We start from the raw sequence: 21,109 nt of genomic DNA, 5'->3' as shown, positions 1-21,109 counted from the left end.
TTTTTTTGCATCTTTGATATTTTGGCAGCAATTTTAAATTTCAGTTTGAAAAAATTTATTTTAGAAAAATTATAAATTATTTTTTATTTTAAATGGAAATTTTGACTAAAGTATTGGGTTTATCGAAAAATTTATGAGGACCATTTTTACAGAGAATTCAATTCTCTACAAATTCATTTATGTGAGTTTTCATCGTATCTTTGATAGTTTACTGGAAATTTTGATTTTTATCAAAGAAAAGTTTAGAAGTTTTTTGATGAAGACGAAAATTTAATTTTCGAAAATTATAAATTCAAATTTCTAGTAAACTATCATAGTTACGATAAAAATGCATATAGACAATTTTGTAGGGAATTAAATTCTCTACAAAAAAGGTCTCTATAAATTTTTTTGTAACTCTGTAACTTTAGACAGAAATTGACTTTGAACAAATTAAGAAAAAGTGTCGATTGGTTTTCGTAGTTTGAATTTTGGCGCCGAATTTCTTATTGCCCGCGCATGCGTTCTGGGCGTCTGCGCACGCGCAGCAGATTGAAGACGGCCATTTAGAATTTTTATTATAGAGAGCGCGTCATGTTGTGGAGTTGGAGTAAATAAAAAAGAACAAAGAAATAAGAACGTGATTTTTATAAAATAAATTTTTATGTTAATTAAATAATTAACTTATGACTAACAATAGTATTAATTTGAAAAATTAAAATGTTGAGCTGCAGTAAAATAGTTGGACAACTATTACGCGCTACAAGAAACAGTAATTTAAAATGTATTCAAAGCACTAGTGTGATTGTCGGTGAGTTTAATTCTTCATTCTAACCTCTGTTTTATCCACAATAATAACAATAACTGAGTAATAAATAATTTTTATTGTTTCCGCTATAAATTTATTGCCTTGAAAATTTGAAATTAGAATAATTGCCTAGAATTTATTCACTTTTAAATTTATTTTTTGGAGCAGTTATCGAATACGCAGTTCGTGATTGCTTGTCATTGTAATAAATTGTTCTTTGTAATAAATTTTAAATTAAAATTGAACTTCATTCCGGAGTTCGGAACGAAATTTTATGAAGTTTGAGTACCCACATGATATATTTTTAAATTAAAAATTTTTTACTCAAAAATTCTTTAATTTTTTTTCTAATAATTTGATTTTTGGAATTTGAATGACACAGAGTAATTCCTTGTGATATTTCATGGAGTTTGAGTACCCACATCACTAGGTTACGAAATCAAAAATTTTTCAAAATTATAAAATTTTCGATTTTGTAAACTTTTTTAAAAATCATCCATATTTTCTAATTCTGCTCAGACTTGCGAGTTAAATGAGTACTCACATGAATATGTTTTAAAAATCAATTCAAAATTAAAAATTTTGATTTTTGAAAAATTCAAATTATCACTTTTTCAAAATATAGTCGTGTGACCACTCATTTTTAACGAAAATCCACCAGCTGCTCCAAAATTCTATCCATTTTTTACTGAATTTTTGTTAATCTCCCAAAATTCAAAAAAAAATTATAAATTGACCCCAAAACCAAATTTTGAAAACTTGATCGTAACATATCGATGTGGGTACTCATTTTACGCGGAATCGCATCAACTTTTCAAAAACTCTACTCAATTTACTCAGAAATTTTTCATTTATTAACAAACCCAACTTTTCACCAGCTGCAGAATTAAAAAATTTACCAAAAAATAAAAATTCTAGGGTATCCACCCAACGTACGAACATTTATAAAAAAAACTCCAAAATCTTCAACTCCTCCGCCAGAATGTCCAGTAAAAACACCCGGGAACAAGCTCCCCCCCGAGTGCGAAGAAATCTGCGGGAAAATTCCTCCATCCGAAAACCACAATAACTCCATCACAAAATGGTGGAAGCAGATCGCAGCGTCACTTCTAATAACCGGCCTCGCTTATACTTTTATTAATCGGTCCCGTGCCGAGAAGCCTCCAGCCCCCACTCCGCCCGAAGTTTCAAAATCTCCTTCAAAATCTCCCGCCTTATCTTCCTCCCTTCCCCAAAACGTTCCGTACCTGCTGATAGGTGGCGGTACCGCTTCATTCTCAGCGTTCCGTTACATAAAATCGCAAGACCCCACGGCAAAAGTTCTTATTATCAGTGAGGAAGAAGATTTTCCTTACATGCGTCCGCCATTGTCCAAAGAACTATGGTACGATAAGAATCAAGTTCCCGCGGATTTGTCATTCAAACAATGGAACGGAACGGAACGAAGTCTTTACTACGAGCCGAAGGAGTTCTTCCAGTCAGTGGAAGATTTGATGAACTCGGACAAGGGGGGAATCGCAGTCGCGAGCGGCTGGAAAGTTGCCTCACTTGACGTCTACAACAAAGTCGCCATCTTGGAAGACGAAACTGAGATAAGTTACGACAAGTGTCTGATAGCCACTGGATCGACGCCCAAGCAATTGGAAGTATTCAAAGATGTACCGGATGAAGTACGAGACAAAGTGATGGCCTTCAGGACCAAGGACGACTTCATGAAACTCGCGGAACGGGTGAAGAACCCCGCGGTCAAGGACATCGTCATCATCGGGGGAGGATTCTTGGGCTCAGAGTTGGCCTGCTCGTTGGCGCGCCATCTGTCGGAGCTTCAGAAAAACGTCTATCAGATCTATAGGGAGAAGTTTATTATGGCGCAGACACTGCCTGAGTACTTGAGCGAATGGACGACGAGGAAGTCGGAGAAGGAGGGGGTCATTTCGGTGGCCAGGGAGGAGGTCAAGGGCTACAAGACGGAGGAGGGGAAGTTGAAGTTGATGCTGACTAGTGGGAAGACTATTAATGCTGATGCGGTCGTGGTGACCGTTGGCGCTGAGGCCAATACGGAGTTGGCGGCTACCAGTGGGCTGGAGGTCGATAAGAAGATGGGAGGATTTTTGGTCAATGCGGAGCTGGAGGCGAGGAAGGATGTCTGGGTCGCTGGAGATGCCGCTAGTTTCTACGATGTGAGGCTGGGGAGGAGGAGGGTCGAGCATCATGACCATGCGGTCGTCTCTGGGAGGTTGGCGGGGGAAAATATGACTGGTGCTGGTAAGTTGGAGGGAAATGGGCCTTGTGGCGTAAAATGGGTCAGTTGAATTTTTTAATTTAGTCGAGAGGGGTAAGAAAAATTTTTGGTGAAAATGGGCCTTATGGGACTCATGAAACTTGGGACTTATGAAGGTAAAATGGGCCAGTTTGAATTTTGTATTTTGAGTCAGTTAAGGGCAGGGAGTAAAATCGTGGGTAAAATGGGCCTTAAATATTTTCCTGGGCCCTAAAACGTCGATAGGCATTGTGGTGTAAAAGGGGTCAGTTGAATTTTTTTAATTTATTCGAGAGGGGTAAGAAAAGTTTTTGGTAAAAAATGGGCCTTATGGGACTTATGAAGGTAACATGGGTCAGTTTGTATTTTGGGTCAGTTAAGGGTAGGGGTGACATTGTGGGTAAAAATGGGTCTTATATAGTTTCTTGGGCCCTAAATTGTCAATGGGCCTTGTGAAGTAAAATGGGTCAGTTTGGATTTTCATAGTTTAGTTTAGGGTCTAAGAGACTTAGGAAATTTTTTGTTAAAAATGGGCCTTATTAAATAAAATGGGCCAGTTTGTCGTCTTAAAATTTTTTGTGATTGACTCAAGAGTAGAAAAATAATAGGGATACTTTGTAGTAAAAAAACAGGCCTTAGGGCCTCATAATGGGCTCTAGGTGGACAAATGGGACTTATGGGTCAAATGGGCCAGATAAAATTTAAATAATTTTAAAAATATATTTAATAAGATTTCAATTTGTAATATCTCCGTATATATTAGATTTATCGAAAAATTGACAGAGACCTTTTTTGTAGAGAATTCAATTCTCTACAAAAAAGGTCTCAGTGAATTTTTTCGTAAATTCGTAATTTTCGACAGAAACTTAATTCAAAGTAAGATGTATATTTTAAATTATTTATTTGAATGCAGGTAAACCATATTTGCATCAATCGATGTTCTGGAGTGACTTAGGACCGGAAGTTGGTTACGAAGCCGTTGGTATAATTGACTCATTGTTACCTACCGTAGGAATATTTGCAAAAGATGGAGTATCTAACGATGAAAGTACTACAGTTCCACAATTAGTATCACAAACTCAAGATAGTAATAACAATAATATTTCCAATGACAATAAATCAGGAGATGATTACGGAAGAGGAGTTATTTTTTACTTAAAAGAAGACACAGTAGTTGGAATCGTATTATGGAATATTTTCAACCGCATGTCTATCGCAAGACAGGTAATTTTATTTTTTCTTATTAATTTTAAAACATTACAAACATTAAATCGAGTTGAATAATTTTTCCAGTAATTTTGTATGAGTTATTTGTAGCACAGATGAATAGAGGAAAAAATTTCCTATAGTTTAAGTACCCACATCGATATGTTTCGATTGCAAAAATAAACCGGAAGTAAAAATAGCAATTCTAGTCAAATTCAAAATTTTGAAGATTTTTGACTTTATCACTAGATTTGTTATGAAATTTTATGAAGTTTGAGTACCCACATCAATATATTTTAATCAAAAAATCAAATTTTGGAATTTTGAAAAAAATTGATTTTTGATTTTTTTTTTTGAAATTGACAATTTTGTGTGATAGCTGATGTAATTACGAGTGCAATGACTACCCACACTAATATTCGGAAAAATAAAATTTGCAATCGAAAATAATTAATTTTTTGAAAATTAATTAGTAATTAAATGAATCATTCATCACTTGATCATAATATAGTGATGTGGGTACTCATTTTACGTGGAATTCCATAAGCTTTCGATCTGTACCTTTCATTTTGCTGCAAAATTTTTATAACAAAAGAAATTTCGAAAAACTTAATTTCAAAATATCAAAAAAATAAATAATTAACACTTACTCGAAATATAGCGTTGTGGGTACTCTTTCCACGTGAAATTCCGTCAGCTTTTCAAAAATTCATCTAAAAATGTCTTTAAAAAATATTATGAGCGAATTTCAGGCAGTTTAACGTCTGTGAATTTTACAAAAATAAATAATAAATTTTTTATTCCACAGGTATTATCAAGAGGAACAAAATTAGATGAAATAAATGAGATAGCTAAGTTATTTACAATTCACGAAGATTAATTATTATTATAGTTTTTATAATTAACTCAGGTATGAAAGTGAGAATGAGCGGAAGTTGTACATAAAATAATTTTTAAAAAATATATATGTATTTATATAATTACTTAATCATGTTCGATGATCGTAAAAAATTTGCATTTAAATAAAAAAAAAATTAGTAATTAATTAAATTCTTTCTTTTAATTTGAGGGTTTGAAAAAAATTTCTTTAATTTCGTGGTAAGAATTTTTTTTTTATTAACAATTTTTCTTCTAAATTTATTTATTATTTAATAATTTTTAATTAATTAATTAATTTACTTCTTCAGAATTTAATATCCGTTGAGTTAACGCTGGAAGAATTTTATTTCGATGTCTCTTAGCCAAACGGTCCATGAATCCAAGATAATTATGGCATTTATATTCACTTAGATTCTGAAAATAATTATGATTAATTAATTTTTTAAATTAAGAATCTGATAAATTTAAAAAATGGCGGTAAAATAAATTATTTGAATACTGGGTAAGTTTAAATATTATTTCTGGCTAAACTATCAAATTTATCAAAAAATTTATGAGGGCCTTTTTTGTAGAGAATTTTATTTCCTACAAAATTATCTCAGTCCATTTTTGCCTCATCTCCAATATTTTCCCCGCAATTTCCATTTTAAATAAAAATCCATCGATTTACAAAAAATTCCCATAAAATCTATCAATCTATATCGATCTCTATCTCCTGAACTATCAACTCTAGCTCAAAATACCTTAGAGTCAATTTTAAAGGAAATTAAATTCTCTACAAAATTATCTAAGTCAATTTTTGCCCTAATTCCAATATTTTACCCGCAATTTCCATTTTGAATAAAAATCTATTGATTCACAAAAAATTCCCATAAAATCTATCAATCTATATTGATCTCTATCTCCTGAACTATCAACTCTAGCTCAAAATACCTCAGAGTCAATTTTGAAGGAAATTAAATTCTCTACAAAATTATTTCAGTCCATTTTCATCGTATCTCCAATATTTTACCCGCAATTTAACAAAATATATGAAAACTCACCAGACACTCAGGCCAAGATTTTTTTTCAATCATATCATTAATAATTATCGGCTCGCAGTGCTGCAGTAAAGACACACCATAATAAACAATATAGTCTGGTTGGTTCATCAAACAGATGCTTATAAAATTAAGTATCTCGTCCCATTCCAAAATGCCCCAGAAAATCTGCGTCAGCAGTCTGTCGGAGACAATCCACCATTTAATCCCAAATTCTTTCTGAAATAAATTATCTCATTACTCTTAAACACTCAGACATGTTTTACTGTTAATTACTTTGAGGGAATAATTAATCCTCGGTAGCTCTTGATTAACAACTGCTTCAATATGCTGGGCGATAATAAATTGCGTGGCATTTTCTTGTTCGTTATTTGCATCGAATACTAGACCGAGTGTCCTCCACATGTAAATTGCCGACGGAAAACGTACCAACTGTTTAACAAATCCCTTACATCTGTAATTAAATTGATGAATTTATGAGTCGATGATGAATTTGCGAAACTTTATTTAAAAGATAAAATTACAATTTCATTGTAATTAATTGGTATAAATATCTTTTGAAAATGTAAGAAAAGTTTTCAATCTGAGACTCAAAATTCAAACTTTTCCATTTTTTATTTTGAAAAATTTTTTTTCTTCAAAACTGACTTTATTTTTGAACAATTGACGTGATTCCGTGTAAAATGAGTACCCACATCGATATATTTGGAGAAAGCACTTATAAATCGATTAATCGATCGATTAAAAATTTGCGATCTGAATATAAGGTTGTGGGTACTCAAACTTCAGGAAATTTGCTCCTCATTTCAACCCCGGAAGTCATTTTTCCCTACCGCTGAACCCTGATGAAAAACGCGTGGAGTTCACGAGAATCGTTTTTGTAAATTTAGCCTAAAATTTTGTGAAAACTTACTTTTCGACGTTCCCGTCACAAATGACGAAGACGGTGCTCAGGAACCAGTCAAAGCCTCTAAATTTTCCGTCCTTCTCATACTGGATAAATCCATGCACTTTTCCAAAAACTTCCTTCAAATTTTCTTTGGCTTTGAGCGGATCTTCTAGTACGCAGTGATCCTCAGCGAACCTGATTGCTAAATCGAACCCGATCTCTTCCTCCGGGAGCCAGAAGTACGCGGACTTTTCATCCCATTTGAAAACGTCAACCCATTCGACGGTCGGTATCGCCTGTTCCATTTGTTCCAGCAGATTTATTACCGTCGCATGCTACAACATAATTAATCATAAACTTCATGAACTTCACGAACTTCAATTTGAAAAAATTTCATACCTTCAGAGGATTCGGTGAATTTTTGTGCGCCTTCTTAATCTGCGATGCCCAAGAAACATCGCGGAATCCCGGCTTGCATTCACTGAGAAGTTCATTCAGCTCCGACTCAGACTCCGAACTTCGCCGGTCACGTGAAAAATCTTCATCAACTTCAGGCGGAAATGAATCAAAAATTTTAATCCTCTCTGGATCAGTTACTGCCCAATTAAGTTTATGTTTTATAAAATATGAATTCCATAAAATTCTGTGTCTCAAATAAGCACTTTGGTCTACTGCGTAAACTTCATGTACTTCACGTACTTCAGGTACTTCACTTGTGTCATCAACTTCAGGTACTTCGCTTTCAATTCTATAAATCTCATATCCGTCATAAACTTCACGTACTTCGCGTACTTCATGAACTTCACGTACTTCATTTTCTAAATAATTTGAATCTTCTCGAAACTCACTATCGTCTTCTGTTTTTTCTTCGTACTTCGCAACTTCAATTCGACAGTTTTTTTGAAGTTCAAGAAGTTTCGTCTGGACAAAAATTTCGATTAATTTTTTTTTACACTAGAGGTTTTGCAATAATTACCTGAAGATCGTAAGTATGCATCAAATGGATCAAAATATCCAGATTCCAGATCATTGCTTCCAGTACCAAAAGACCTAATTCATGATAAATCGATCCCTCGATCATCGAATGCGTTATCAGTTCACAAAAACTTCGTGGATACTCTTCTTCATTGTAATCTCCAGAATCCAGTGCAAAAATACTATAACCTAAAATTTCAAATCTCATTCTAATAAATCATCCATAAAAAAATATCAAAAAATATCTTTAGCTTCCCGCGAGTACGATTCTCTAAAAACCACCAAAATTCCCCGTAGAATGAGTACCCACAACCCTATACTACAAAAAAATAATTTCCATCGTACTTCACACCGAACTTCGCAGCCGTAATTTCGTACTTCAGACCACCTCACCAAATATATCGATGTGGGTACTCAAACTTCAGCAAATTTCCTTCCGAATCACAGTACCCTGATCATTTTACCCCAAACTCTCTAGAACACGACGATAAATCCCCAAATACTCACATTCAGTATTCAAACCCAGGAGCGCAACAATATGAACAAATTTCTTCACATTGTCTTGATCCCAGGGCTCGAAAAACTTCTCCCTCTCCTCTAAATTCCCACAAATATCTTCCAGCAGCATCGAAAAAGTCTGCGGCACCAGCTGCCTCATAATTCCTCTCGCCTGATGAAAGAATCCCGCGGCGCTGATAAAACAAACAGTTTCACACGAGTCCCAAGAATGTTTCAACGGATTAATAGCCCCACGAACCAGTTCCTCTAAAACCGTCGGGAACTCCGTCAGCATTTCCAGCCCCCGGGGATTAACCGCGAGCTTAATCATCAAATTTTTAGCCCCCGCGTCCAATTGCTGGGTCCAGTTTTCGTACCCAATAGAAAACTTGTCAATTTTATTGTAAAAAAATTCCAGCGCCCCCAATAAACTTTTGATTCCTTCCCCCACTTCCTCCGTGTCGTAAAATTTTTCCATGAACTTAAAAATATCAACGACCAACCCCACGTCCATGACCGCGAACGGCTGCCTCAGGAGATCTGCGCAGTGAATGATCACCATCTCCACAGGCGGCATTTCCTTCCCTCCCGAGCTGGTCGCTCTCCCCTCCAGTAAAAACGCCCGGCCATCTTGTAAATCCGTCATGAACATCAAGATGTCGACCGTGTGGCCCCAGATTCTGGCGCCCGATCCTGCGCCCCGGCCCTTAATCAGCGGATTCAGCGCCGCATGAAACAGCCAATTGTCTACCGGAAATGTCGGCTGCAACAAAGACTTCAAAGCCCGTCTCAGTTCACTGTAGACGACTCTCGAGGCCGTCGACGATAGCGCGCACTGATTCAAACATCCAATCAATCGCTTGCAGAAGTCCGGGGCCGAAGGCGTCTCCATTTCGGTCCCAACTTCAGCGATCACTTGCCTCCCATTCGATGTCCCGCACAACTGGCCCAGTAAATTCACCCCATGGAAGTACGTCAGCGTCTCTATAGTCTCCCCGAAAATGAAAATCGTCTGTGTCGAAAACGTAATCAAAGATGGCGGGTTTTCAAAACCCGCGGCCACTAATTTCAAAATAATTTCTAATAAATTTGGCAACTTGGCCAGTGCGTTTATAAAAATTTTACGGGTCGCAAAACTGTGCATCCATTTTCGCGACCAGGTGGCGCTGGGGTCAAGAACCGAAATGAAGTTCAGGGTCGAAAGCGTCTTAGTTACGGAATTATTTGAATTCTGCGAGCTCAGAAATATCAAAAATTGTTCGATCATTTCTTCTGAAGCACGATCCGGTGTCCGCATGGACTTCAGTACTTCTTTTTGGTACTCGACAATAAGATACAAAACGCGGAACAATTTTTCGTGTAAAAATAATTTGAAGTTCACGCCGATGTTCAAATTCGGTAGCGACTCGTTCAATTTTTTTCCGAAGTACTCGGTCTCGTAACTGGCAAGTAAATTTGTGTAGACTTCATGCGCGCGTGAAGTCAGCAGCAACTTCGCGTGAACTTTCAAACTCGACTCGAACACGGGGCGACTTGGGTCAGCGAGGCCTTGTTGAAGTGCCGACAGCAGTGACTTGAAAACTTCATCATTGAAGTTCGTGAAGTCGCATTCCATAAGTGATTCGTAACTTCCTAGACGCACGTGGTTTGGTTTTGAAGATGAAAGATTGTCTAGGAGTAGTGATATGTCCGTTTGAGGCTTGAACGGACTCCAGGTGTCGCTGAGTTCGCTGAAGGACAACGGACTTCGCGGTACTTCATCAGGATCAAGTGACTCAGACTGTAATTTGACTTTTGTGGCTTCTAAAATTTTCTTTAGGTCTTTGGTCGAGGTTAGGTCGCTAACGATACTCTCGATATCGATTTCTCGGTGTAATTTTGAGGTTATTTCCGATGCAAAATCGTCTTTTATGGTTTTTTGAAGCCATTTTTTAACAGACGGTGTCAACTCTGACATCACTCACGTGTTACTGAGGGTATTGATGTTTTTGTGTTGTGTTGTGCTCGCGGTTGCTAGGATACGGAACATATTGAGGTATTCATAACACATGTATTGTGTATATATCTATATAACTATATATATTTTTATTTATTAGAGACATGACAGATATAAATTAAAATATTTGTAATTTATATTTTTATGAAATAATTTTTTTTATTTCGTCGACGTATGGAAATACTTTTGTGACTGGTCCTTTTGTGTTGCAATTGAAGTGAGTGAAGCCCATAATCTGGTCGTTTTGAATCAACGGTGACCCGATGATCATATTGTATTCCTAAAGGATATTTTAATAAAATAAAAAGAAGTTAATATTTGAATTTTTGGTAAAATTTCCTGTGGAATGAGTACCCACATCGATATTTTTTGATCAATTGATAATTAGTTAATTAATTTGTTGATTAATTGTTATGAAAATTAATAATTAATAGAAGTACGTGATGTGGGTACTCTAGTGACTCGTAATTGTGTGAGGAGTCGATATATGTAAGCTGTTGGGCGCTCATGTAATTTGACAAGAAAATAAAAATAAAAATAAAAAATAATGTTTTTTTTAAATTAACGTGATTTTTGTAATCCTTGTAAAATTTCCTGAAAAATGAGTACCCACATCAATATGTTCGGATAAATAAAATTTTAATTCGAAAATTGATAATTAAAAAAAAAAAATTTTGACTTAAAATGACTTGCGTCAAAACATATTGACGTGGGTACTCATTTTACTCGTCATCGCATTCTGTACAACACCCAGTTGTCGGTTTTGAAAAATTTTGATTCCAGTAAAAGAAAAAACTAAAAAATGTATTGAATAAAATTTTTTTTACCTCAGTTGTATTTATTAACTCCATACACAACTCGTCGCTGTTCGTCCTCGTACAGGAAACTGTATCAGTAACTTTAGCGTCTCCCTCATGAATAAGAAAAGGGTCAAAGAAAATATCGCGACCTGGAGTAAAACTCCAGCCAACGATTTTGTAAATTTTCTCTACTTCTGAATCTCTCGTTGGCAATTCAAGAATTTTCCGTTCATTGTCATCACGAAGTTCTTTTGCCATCTAAATTTTCAAATTTTTTTTTTTAGTTTTTTTAAATTATAAAAAATTTATATAAAAATTACCTTGAGAATTATGAGATTCGAAGCACCGGGTACTTGAATAACTTGACTGACGGTCGTGTTAATAAATTCTTCGGTTTGTTCGTCTAAATTGAACTTGTAACCGGTTATGACGAGCACATGATCGTCGACGGTGCAATGTGCTGATGTAAGTACGTGTGTTTTTGATAAGAGAACTCCTGGGCATGGATAATATTGAGGCGAGCCCTGGGTGTTTGCTATAAAGACGAGGTTGGTTGTGTTCTCGATACCGTCGGCGCCGTTTACACGCGCGAACCCTTTCGCGGCGGCTTCATCGAGGACTATTTCGCTTAATTCGTCTGTGCACTGATCTCTTGGTATTTCTTTAATGACAGAATTTTTGTTGTTGATAATAATAATAATAAATAAAAATTGTAAAAATGACTGATAATTTACTATCGATGTGCCTTTAATTGGTAGTAGCTTAAAAAATATGAGAGATAAATATATGTTGTATATGATCATTGGAAAGGAAATTTAATTTTCTACAATTTTTGACTCTTTATAAATTTTTGTAGGGCCAACGGTTCAAAAGTTACAGCCGTTTTAAAAATATTTTTAAGAAAATTTAATCAATTTATTGGAGTTGTGACTTTAATTGGTGATGTCTTGAAAAATATGAGAAATAAATATATGTTGTATATGTTCGTTAGAAAGGAAATTGAATTTCCTACAATTTTTGACTCTTTATAAATTTCCGTAGGGCCAATGGTTCAAAAGTTACAGCCATTTTAAAAATATTTTAAAGAAAATTTTATTAATTTATTTGAGTTGTGACTTTAATTGGTGATGTCTTGAAAAATATGAGAGATAAATATATGTTGTATATGTTCGTTGGGAAGGAAATTTAATTTCCTACAATTTTTTACTCTTTATAAATTTCCGTAGGGCCAATGGTTCAAAAGTTACAGCCGTTTTAAAAATATTTTTAAGAAAATTTAATCAATTTATTGGAGTTGTGACTTTAATTGGTGATGTCTTGAAAAATATGAGAAATAAATATATGTTGTATATGTTCGTTAGAAAGGAAATTTAATTTCCTACAATTTTTGACTCTTTATAAATTTTCGTAGGGCCAACGGTTTAAAAGTTACAGCTAATTAAAAAAAAAAAATCAATCCACGTTTTTTTTTTTAATAAAAATATTTTTAAGTCAACTAATTAACTCCCGTAATTAAAAAATACATATTTTATATCTTAATTATTAATACTAATTAAAAAAAAAAACAAATTGAACTTACCATGATTAGCGGTGGTAATTTTAATAATAAAAAAAATAATTAAAAATTTTTTAATCATTTTTAAAAGAAAGTAAAATCTATATTTAATAAATTGCCTCTATGATCGATGTCGTCTTTATAAGTGAAATATATCAGATTATAAGTATCACTTATGTATAAATAATTATAAAAAAAAAATATTAATTATGTAATAAATATATGACTATTTAATGGAATAAACCAGGGGTTAAAATAAATTAGAGATCAAGGTTTCAATCCCATGGATGATAACGATAATAAAAAGAAAAATTATTTATATTTTTTAAATTTACAATTAAAATATTTTATATAAAAATATATAAATATATATGTATATATAATTAATTTATACAAATATTTGGTCACGTATTGATACCAGAATATTTGGACACTTTGATCTGAGGGCATAAATACCATCCTGTAGAGAGCATACTCCTGCTATGTTACATTTTATCAAAAATTCGGCAAACTGAAAAAAAAATTATAAATTACTGTGATATGTTGAGTGATAATTTTTTTAAAAATATATGACTATGGTATCTGAATTACTGATCAAATTCCGCGTTGAATGAGTACCCACATGACTATATTTTAACAAAGTCATTAATCAATGATTTCACATATATGTTTAAATATATATAAAATACTTATGGTACTTCCGGTTCAATTATATTGATGTGGGTACTCAAACTGCTCGGCATCACCTCCTCTATGCACTGACGTGGTTTGTGTAATTTTTATCAAAAAACGAAAAAAAAGAAATTTTGAAAATAGGAAAAAACAATTTTTGAAAAAACTGGGTATGATCTCTCGAGAGAGCACAAAATTTCCTATAAAATGAGTACCCACAAGAGTATATTCTGAAAAATTGATTCGTGAGTAGTTTCACCCGCGAGTTAATTATTCAAAATCCGCGGTTTAAAAATCAGACCCAAACATATCGATGTGGGTACTCAAACTACTCGTCTCCATTTCCTCTACACGCCTCAAATACTAAAACTTACCAAAGCATTATTTTGATCATGCGGACCAATAATAACCACAACCCGATTATTATTTTCATGATCAATTAATATTTTTGCTTGGCTTCCTAGTGTCTCTATGCTCGTATGAGACAACTGTACACTAGTGAATGGTATATTTATACTTCCTTTCACTGCTCCTCGCTCATATCTAAAAGAAAAAAGAAAAATCCGTAAAAAATTAAGATTCCAAATCTAAAAATTTTTTTTTAAACTTACTGTATATTATTTCTGATATCAACTACTATTAATTTGTCACGTTTATTGTCATAGTAATACATAAAATCATCGATACTGATCCTCGGCATATTTTCAGTTCCGTTTTCTGGCTCCTTCCAATTATTCGCCTGCACAAAAAATATTTCTTTTATTTCATATTTATTTTACCGCCAAACTTCTGGTCCAATAAAAAAGTCACTCAATAATTTTTTGTAGGAAATTTAATTCTCTACAAATTTGTATCAGTGCATTTTTTTCGTATCTCCAATACTTTAGTCAGAATTTTAATTCCAAGTACAGAAAATAATAAATTGTTACCCCGTGATCAATATTTTTATCGCAGTCTTCTTAAAAATTGAATTTCTCATGAAATATCAAAGATACGGCAAAATTGAAAAGGACATTTTTTGTAGAGAATTTAATTTCCTACAAATTTGTATTCTTTACTTTTTGTCATATCTTTGATAGTTTAGTCAGAATTTTAATTTTAATAAGTTGGGATTTTTTTTTCGATGGAATTTAATTATTTCACTTACTTTTGATTGGTCATACTGATATTTACGGTAAGTAATACTAGTAGGTGTATTATTGTACATATCCATCGAATCTTTGACACATAATTCAATGTCTATTTCCGGTAAGTCTGAGAATAATAAAATGCATTCGTTGAAACCGGAGGTCAGTAACGAATCTCTCAGTTGCTTCAAAATTGCCAGGCCGACCATCAAAGGAAATGATGAGTCTCCTAGTAATAATTTGTCCCATAAGTGAAGAATTTTATGCAACGGAAATACATCTGTAACAAAAAAAAAAAAAAATTTTTTTCCAAATTTCAATTGGACAATTTTTGGAAAAAATTTTTTTGAAAATTCATTTTTTCATTTACTGAACATTAACGTCATCAAAAACCGAAAAAACTTCTACTTTCATAGACATTTTCATTCAAAACAAAATGGCGGCCTAAGAAATCAAAATGGCGCCAACTAGATAAAATTTAAATTTTTAATAAAAAAAAAAATACTGTGGAGAAAAATTTCAAATTTTTTATCGCTTGAGGCCATAGAATTTTTTTCAAAAATAATTTTCTAGTTTTTCCAAAAATTTACTAGCGCGGGAACTTTCAAAAATTTGAATTTTTTAAATAAAAAAAATTCCCCGCCGGTAAAAAAATAACTTACGTGAAAACATGGTAAGAAACCAAGGAATCGCGAATAATTCCGGCACAAAATTGATTCCCTTCAAATGATTGGCCAGTTTCGGATCATGGAACCCAATGATCTGCGAAAACTTTCCCAGGTATTCCTGAATGACCTTACTGTTGTCCTTCAGGAAGAACTGATGCAAGTATTTGGGCACAAAAGCTTCCAGGCACGCGAACGCCCTCGCCTCGTTGTTAAAATTCAAATACAAAAATGGCGCCGTGAGTGAGTCGAGTCCCTGCCAATAGACGTACTGCGGATTATTCCTAACCCAGGCCTTCAGTAGCCTCTGTAGTCTCTCATGACCCGCGCCAGAGGACAGCAGCTCACTGTACTGGTGACATCTAGGAATGTCGACCTCAATCTGCCTGTCAGTGTGGGTCGGGGTTTCCTTGTCAATTTTTTCATACCTCTTCTGAATGTCCCCAACAACTCCCAGCAAAGCCGCCCAAACTTTACCCCTGACCGGTGGCGGAATGTCCTTGTGAGCTTCTCTCAAAATGGCCGTCCGTGTTACCGGGTACCCCTGCAGAAGTCTCTCATACAAAACTAACCTATAAAACTGATACTCGGTATCCCTCTCGCGGATGATCAGCGGAAGCTTAGAAGTCGAACTGGTCAATTCGTCCTGTAGCTTAAGGTCAGCTTCGGTCATCAATTTCGGGCAGTTCGCTATGTAGGGCACGTGGTACAGTCGCTGTTTCAAAGTATCCAGGGGGACTTTTACCACCCGTAGGTCCAGCAGACCCGCGGTGTCCCGCCGACCGAACATCTGACCCAGCAAAATAATCAAATTCGGTATCGACAAAATGGGCGGTCGTGATCTAATGAGTCCCTGTTTTTTTAACTCGACTGTCATGTCGCCACCAGCGAGTTGCCATAGATAGTAATAGTCGTCCATTTTGCGTGTAACCACGTCTATGAACTCGTCATCATCTGCAGCGTCCCCTGACCTCAAGTCTTTGAAAAGCGGGAGATTCAAAAGTTCCTTGGCGCCCAAACGTTTCGACGGATTAACCTCCAGTGCGGCCTCTACGAATTGCCGCAGATCTTGGGGTATTGATTTGTAAATATCATGGGAGTCACACTCACGGGCCAGCCGTTCAAAGATTCCGTTTTCGGACTGAAGGAGACTCAGAAGCTTCCACAGGCACTGGGCCAGTTTTAGGTTTGGCCACAAGGACTTTTTGAGCAGTAGCTCGGCAATGATCATGCCGATGGACCAACTGTCGACTTTGGGACTACTGACCACCGTCTGGTCATGGAGAAAGACCTCGGGCGCCGTGTACTTGGGGTACCCGATAGGGAAACTCACATTCCGGCCGTAATCGGTCATGAAGTAGAGCCCGTAGTTGTAAAGTTTTATGTCGTGATTTTTGGTAATCAGAATATTTTCGGGACTCAGGTGCCGGTGGGTCAGACCCAGGTCGTGGATGTGGGTCAGTGCGGACAGGCATTGGTACGCGATGTACTTAATAGTGGCCCAAGTTAAATTTTCGTTGGTTATGTGACCGGACAATGGCGCCCCTGTGTATTCCGCGACCACAATCGTCCGTTCGTGTTTACCGCGGACTATATCGAGGTACGACGACAAATTTTGGTGACGAATTGTCTTTAGAAATTGCGATTTACCGTAAATTGTTATGGAATTTGGGGTTACGGGCAGTCCATTGCTACCACAGAGTTCTGTTGGGTGACTTTGGGCGAAAAAAGTCATACCCCCGAGACTACGCTCCTCGTTGTCTAATATCGCGGGGCACATTTTTAACTCACTCACTTTTTTATTTGTTTTGATAACCAGGTTATGGAAACAGATAACAACAAATGACGATCTGGGGTTCGGGGAGGCTGGTAAAGAGGGAAATCCCTTTAGTGACTGCGCTGGTGGGTAAAAATGCAACCCGGAAGATTTCAGCGGGAAATATTTGAATTTTGAATTTACGCGGGAGATTTGAAATTCGAATTTAGAGTTCTTGAAGATTTTTTAGGTAATTAGGGAAGTAAAAAGGTTGGGGTGGGAAGGGGGGGGGTAAATAAGTAAAGTTTTGATTATTATTAATTTATTTAATAGAAATAATTAATGGATTAATTATTTAATGAATCTTGTAAGACAGCGTCGGTTATTGAAAGAGAGTAATTTAGTATGGATTTGAAGGAACCGAAAGTGGCGCATTCAAATTCTGCAAATCCGAAGATTATGTTGTTATCTCTATTGACAATCGGCGATCCTTTGCTCATCTGTAATTTAATTAAGTTAATTATTGTAATTATTTTTTTTTTTAAATTTACTGTGTGGGATTTTAAGTGGTGATATCTTGGAAAATATGAGAGATAAGTATACGTTGTATATGATCATTGGAAAGGAAATTTGATTTCCTACAATTTTTGACTCTTTATAAATTTCTGTAGGACCGACGGTTCAAAAGTTACAGCCGTTTAAAAGAATTGGAAAATAGTAATGAACATATTTTTTGTTTTAAATGACTTTATCTTTGAAAATATATATCCTACATAATTTTGCTATCAGACAAAATTTATAGGATATTAAATTTCCTTTCCAATGACCTCCAATGATATACATTTATCTTCAATAATAACGGAGATATCTGTTATCCTAAAAACTTGATACAATGAATAATTCCAAATAATTTTTTTTTTTTATGAAATAGTAAAAAAATTAACGAACCTGCAGATAATAACTGTATTGGAATAAATAGTGATTATGTAAATATTGTCTAGGAGTTAAGACCCCACTTGGATCATAATAAACAGTTTTGCGAAAAAATGGATCGTCTCCTTCTTGTGAATACTCGCCGTCGTTATAACAAGATGCAGTATAACCAAATGATAATAATTCATCATGAGACTGTAGTTGGACTGATGGTAATTTATAGAGGGGTATCGTTTTTTCGATATCGTTTTCAAGCTTCAAGAAAAAATTTAAAAATTATTTATTGAACTTAAATAAGTTTTTTAAAAATTTTATCCATTATCTCGGCTTCTGATGAAGTTACATAAAAAGTGATGAGAACCTTTTTGATAGAAAATTTGATTTCCTACAAATTTATGTCAGTATATTTTTATCGTATCTCTAATAGTTTACTCAGAATTTGAATTTAAAGTTCAAAAAAAATTTTTGATCATGAAAAAGATCTTGAAATTGTTTTTCTGTTACTTAAATTCCAAATTACGGCTGAAATATTGAAAATACGAAAAATTTATAAGAATACAAATTTTTAGCTCTTCAAATTCTCTACAAAAAAGGTCCTTACAACTTTTTTCATAAACTCCATAGTTTCCTAGCAACGGTCCTTCAAAGTTAATAATTTAAAAAAAAATCAAATTTTAAATTTTCCCGCCATTTTATATTTTTAAAATAATGTAATTAATAATTATTTTAAACTTACCGTCAAAAGAATAAAATTACCACCGAATTCTCGGCGTTTTTTTACAGGCCGATATAAAGTATTTGCGTCCCAATTAAAGCTCGCGACGAAAATTGACCCAACCTGTGCATTGGAATCAATTTTGTTGCATAATTTCGAATAAATTATGTGTCGTTGTGTTATCGGTACACCTAGACATCCATTATCATCATCTTTAGTAATAATGATGGCTGATTTTGTAAATCTTCGAGTAATTTCTTTTATTTTTAACTGCCGACGATTTAAATCGCGATTAATTATCGCGTTAATGCCCTCAAAATAAGGAGCAATTTGATGAAATTTATTTATTATTTTGCATTCTTTTTCTATAAATCCATAGATCGTGTAATTGTTATCAATTACTGGTGATCCACCCTCAACCTGTATGCCAAAAATTAGTTAATAAAATTTATGAAAAAAATATATCAGTATTTTTTAAGTAAACGTTGGACTCGTGACTCAATTTCACGAAGTTTGAATACCCACATCATTATATTTTCGTTAAAAAAAAAAATTGTGTTAATTATTATAATGATTAATTTTTCAAAGTTTTTTTTATTAAAAATTATTATTGTCTCGTTGTTATGGACGAAATTCCGAGTAAGATGAGTACCCACATCGATTTGTTTAAAAAAAAATGGCGATCGCAAGTCAGAGCCGGCCATTAATCATTTCATTAATTAATGACATTATCAAAAAATGGAAAATAGTGTCGTAAGTACTAATTTTGCGCGTAATTTTATCGTGAATGTAAGAAGTCTACTTACTTTTCTGTAACAAAATTTTTAGTTCAAATTTAATGGACATTCATCATTAATTAATGATTAAGATGATTAATGGGTCATGTGTCGTAACGTATGGTTGCGTGTACTCATTACACTGGAAATTTTGATGAGGATACGAGAAAGCTACTCGTTTTTCGGTGGAAAAATTTTTCAGATGAATATTAGGACATTAATCGTTAATTAATGATTAAAATGATTAATGAGTCATGTGTCGTAATTTATTGTTGTGGGTACTCATTTTACTGGAAATTTCGCCAGCTATACAATTATCAAGTTTAATTTTTCATAAAGTTGATTAATCATTTGATTAATAGATTAATTCATTAATAATAGGTTAAATTCAATGTATATGAGGATTGATAACTTATTTTTAGTATAAAATTCTACTTACTGACGCAATATCTAGAGATTTAGGCCGACAAATTCTAACTGAATTCGGATCGGTGTCGGTATCAAAACATTCCATGTAACGAGTTACGTTTTGTTCTAATAAATTTTCACCAGCTTCCAGACCATTGATTGAAAAATTATAACTACAGCATGCACGTTGACCAAATGACGTCAGGTTATAACTCGATTCCAAAAAAGATGGCGATAATTTATACAAAGTTATATTTTTTTTTATTTTATTTTTTAGCTGGACAAAAAAAATTGATGAATAATTATTAATATTCAAATTACTGCTAAACTATTGAAGATATGACAAAAATGTAATTCACACTTTTTATAGGAAATTTTATTCTCTACAAAAAAGATATCTACAAATTTTTCTGTAAATTTGAAAGTTTAGCCAGAATATTAATTTTAAATAAATAAGAATTTTATTTTTGGGGACTTCGTAAAAAAATTCTATTTTCTTAAACTTCAAATTCAAATTATGGGTAAACTATCACAGATATGATAAAAATGTACAGAAATGAATTTATAGAAAATTAAATTCTCTATAAAAAAGGTCTCTGTGAATTTTGTCATAAGTCGATTAGTTTAAAAGTTATTGATCATTTACCGTCAAAAGCGCTATGTGAGCTCCGAAGACCCGCGAACTTTCAACAGATCGGTAAGAATTTTCATTATCCCAATCAACGGCATCATTTACGATAACCGCGGACTTATTGACATCGACTTTATGACAGAGGGTTGAATATATGATGTGTCTTTCCGATATCGGTACTCCGATACAGCCGGAATAGTCTATTGCGCTCGACTCAACGATAATTGCCGCCGTTGGGAAACGATCGGCGATTTTTTTAATTGCTGACCAACGGCTCAAGACTTCCGTGCCTAGAATGAATTTCTCAAAAATAAATTAATCAATTTTAAAAATTTTTGCGGGAATTTAAAAAAGGCATCAAAATTTAAATCCCGTTTCAATTTCAATGCAAACTGACAAATCGTTTTGCTACAAAAATTGGAAAATTTAAATTTCTTGATTTTTTTTTTCAGTACTTACTCTCGGCAGTAATTAAATTTAGAAGAGCCAAAGTGATTATTAATTTAATCATGATCATTGAAAGAGCTGCAGTTTCAAGAAA

At 34.1% G+C, this 21,109-nt stretch overlaps 5 protein-coding genes across 5 annotated transcripts; 1 reads left to right on the top strand and 4 right to left on the bottom strand.

Annotated features, from left to right (window-relative positions):
- Nucleotides 1–565: 565 nt before the first annotated feature.
- On the top strand, nucleotides 566–5,577 carry LOC130663562 (putative apoptosis-inducing factor 1, mitochondrial). The gene is made up of 5 exons (XM_057462848.1): nucleotides 566–790; nucleotides 1,706–3,052; nucleotides 3,961–4,271; nucleotides 5,062–5,351; nucleotides 5,441–5,577. Exons 1-4 carry the CDS (start codon nucleotides 700–702, stop codon nucleotides 5,131–5,133), a joined length of 1,821 nt encoding a protein of 606 aa, XP_057318831.1. The 5' UTR covers nucleotides 566–699; the 3' UTR covers nucleotides 5,134–5,351; nucleotides 5,441–5,577.
- On the bottom strand, nucleotides 5,325–10,501 carry LOC130663538 (protein broad-minded-like). Its single transcript, XM_057462814.1, has 7 exons — nucleotides 8,544–10,501; nucleotides 8,038–8,225; nucleotides 7,461–7,982; nucleotides 7,086–7,396; nucleotides 6,449–6,626; nucleotides 6,176–6,391; nucleotides 5,325–5,546 (listed from the first exon to the last, which is right to left on the bottom strand). The coding sequence occupies exons 1-7, from the start codon at nucleotides 10,489–10,491 to the stop codon at nucleotides 5,424–5,426; spliced, it is 3,486 nt and encodes a 1,161-aa protein (XP_057318797.1). The 5' UTR covers nucleotides 10,492–10,501; the 3' UTR covers nucleotides 5,325–5,423.
- A 97-nt stretch (nucleotides 10,502–10,598) lies between these two features.
- Nucleotides 10,599–13,045, bottom strand: LOC130663680 (snake venom serine protease BmSP-like). Its single transcript, XM_057463065.1, has 4 exons — nucleotides 12,910–13,045; nucleotides 11,651–11,991; nucleotides 11,358–11,588; nucleotides 10,599–10,810 (listed from the first exon to the last, which is right to left on the bottom strand). The coding sequence occupies exons 1-4, from the start codon at nucleotides 12,965–12,967 to the stop codon at nucleotides 10,673–10,675; spliced, it is 768 nt and encodes a 255-aa protein (XP_057319048.1). The 5' UTR covers nucleotides 12,968–13,045; the 3' UTR covers nucleotides 10,599–10,672.
- Nucleotides 13,046–13,185: 140 nt separating this feature from the next.
- On the bottom strand, nucleotides 13,186–17,195 carry LOC130663543 (TBC domain-containing protein kinase-like protein). Its single transcript, XM_057462825.1, has 5 exons — nucleotides 15,347–17,195; nucleotides 14,705–14,964; nucleotides 14,169–14,296; nucleotides 13,932–14,100; nucleotides 13,186–13,396 (listed from the first exon to the last, which is right to left on the bottom strand). The coding sequence occupies exons 1-5, from the start codon at nucleotides 17,127–17,129 to the stop codon at nucleotides 13,274–13,276; spliced, it is 2,463 nt and encodes an 820-aa protein (XP_057318808.1). The 5' UTR covers nucleotides 17,130–17,195; the 3' UTR covers nucleotides 13,186–13,273.
- A 257-nt stretch (nucleotides 17,196–17,452) lies between these two features.
- Nucleotides 17,453–20,205, bottom strand: LOC130678158 (uncharacterized). Its single transcript, XM_057485192.1, has 4 exons — nucleotides 19,969–20,205; nucleotides 18,775–19,173; nucleotides 18,054–18,293; nucleotides 17,453–17,605 (listed from the first exon to the last, which is right to left on the bottom strand). The coding sequence occupies exons 1-4, from the start codon at nucleotides 20,041–20,043 to the stop codon at nucleotides 17,453–17,455; spliced, it is 867 nt and encodes a 288-aa protein (XP_057341175.1). The 5' UTR covers nucleotides 20,044–20,205.
- Nucleotides 20,206–21,109: the final 904 nt, after the last annotated feature.

The sequence above is a fragment of the Microplitis mediator genome, chromosome 1, assembly GCF_029852145.1.
Source record: "Microplitis mediator isolate UGA2020A chromosome 1, iyMicMedi2.1, whole genome shotgun sequence".
Taxonomy (NCBI): Eukaryota; Metazoa; Arthropoda; class Insecta; order Hymenoptera; family Braconidae; genus Microplitis; species Microplitis mediator.
This window is presented reverse-complemented; position numbering and strand designations above follow the sequence as displayed.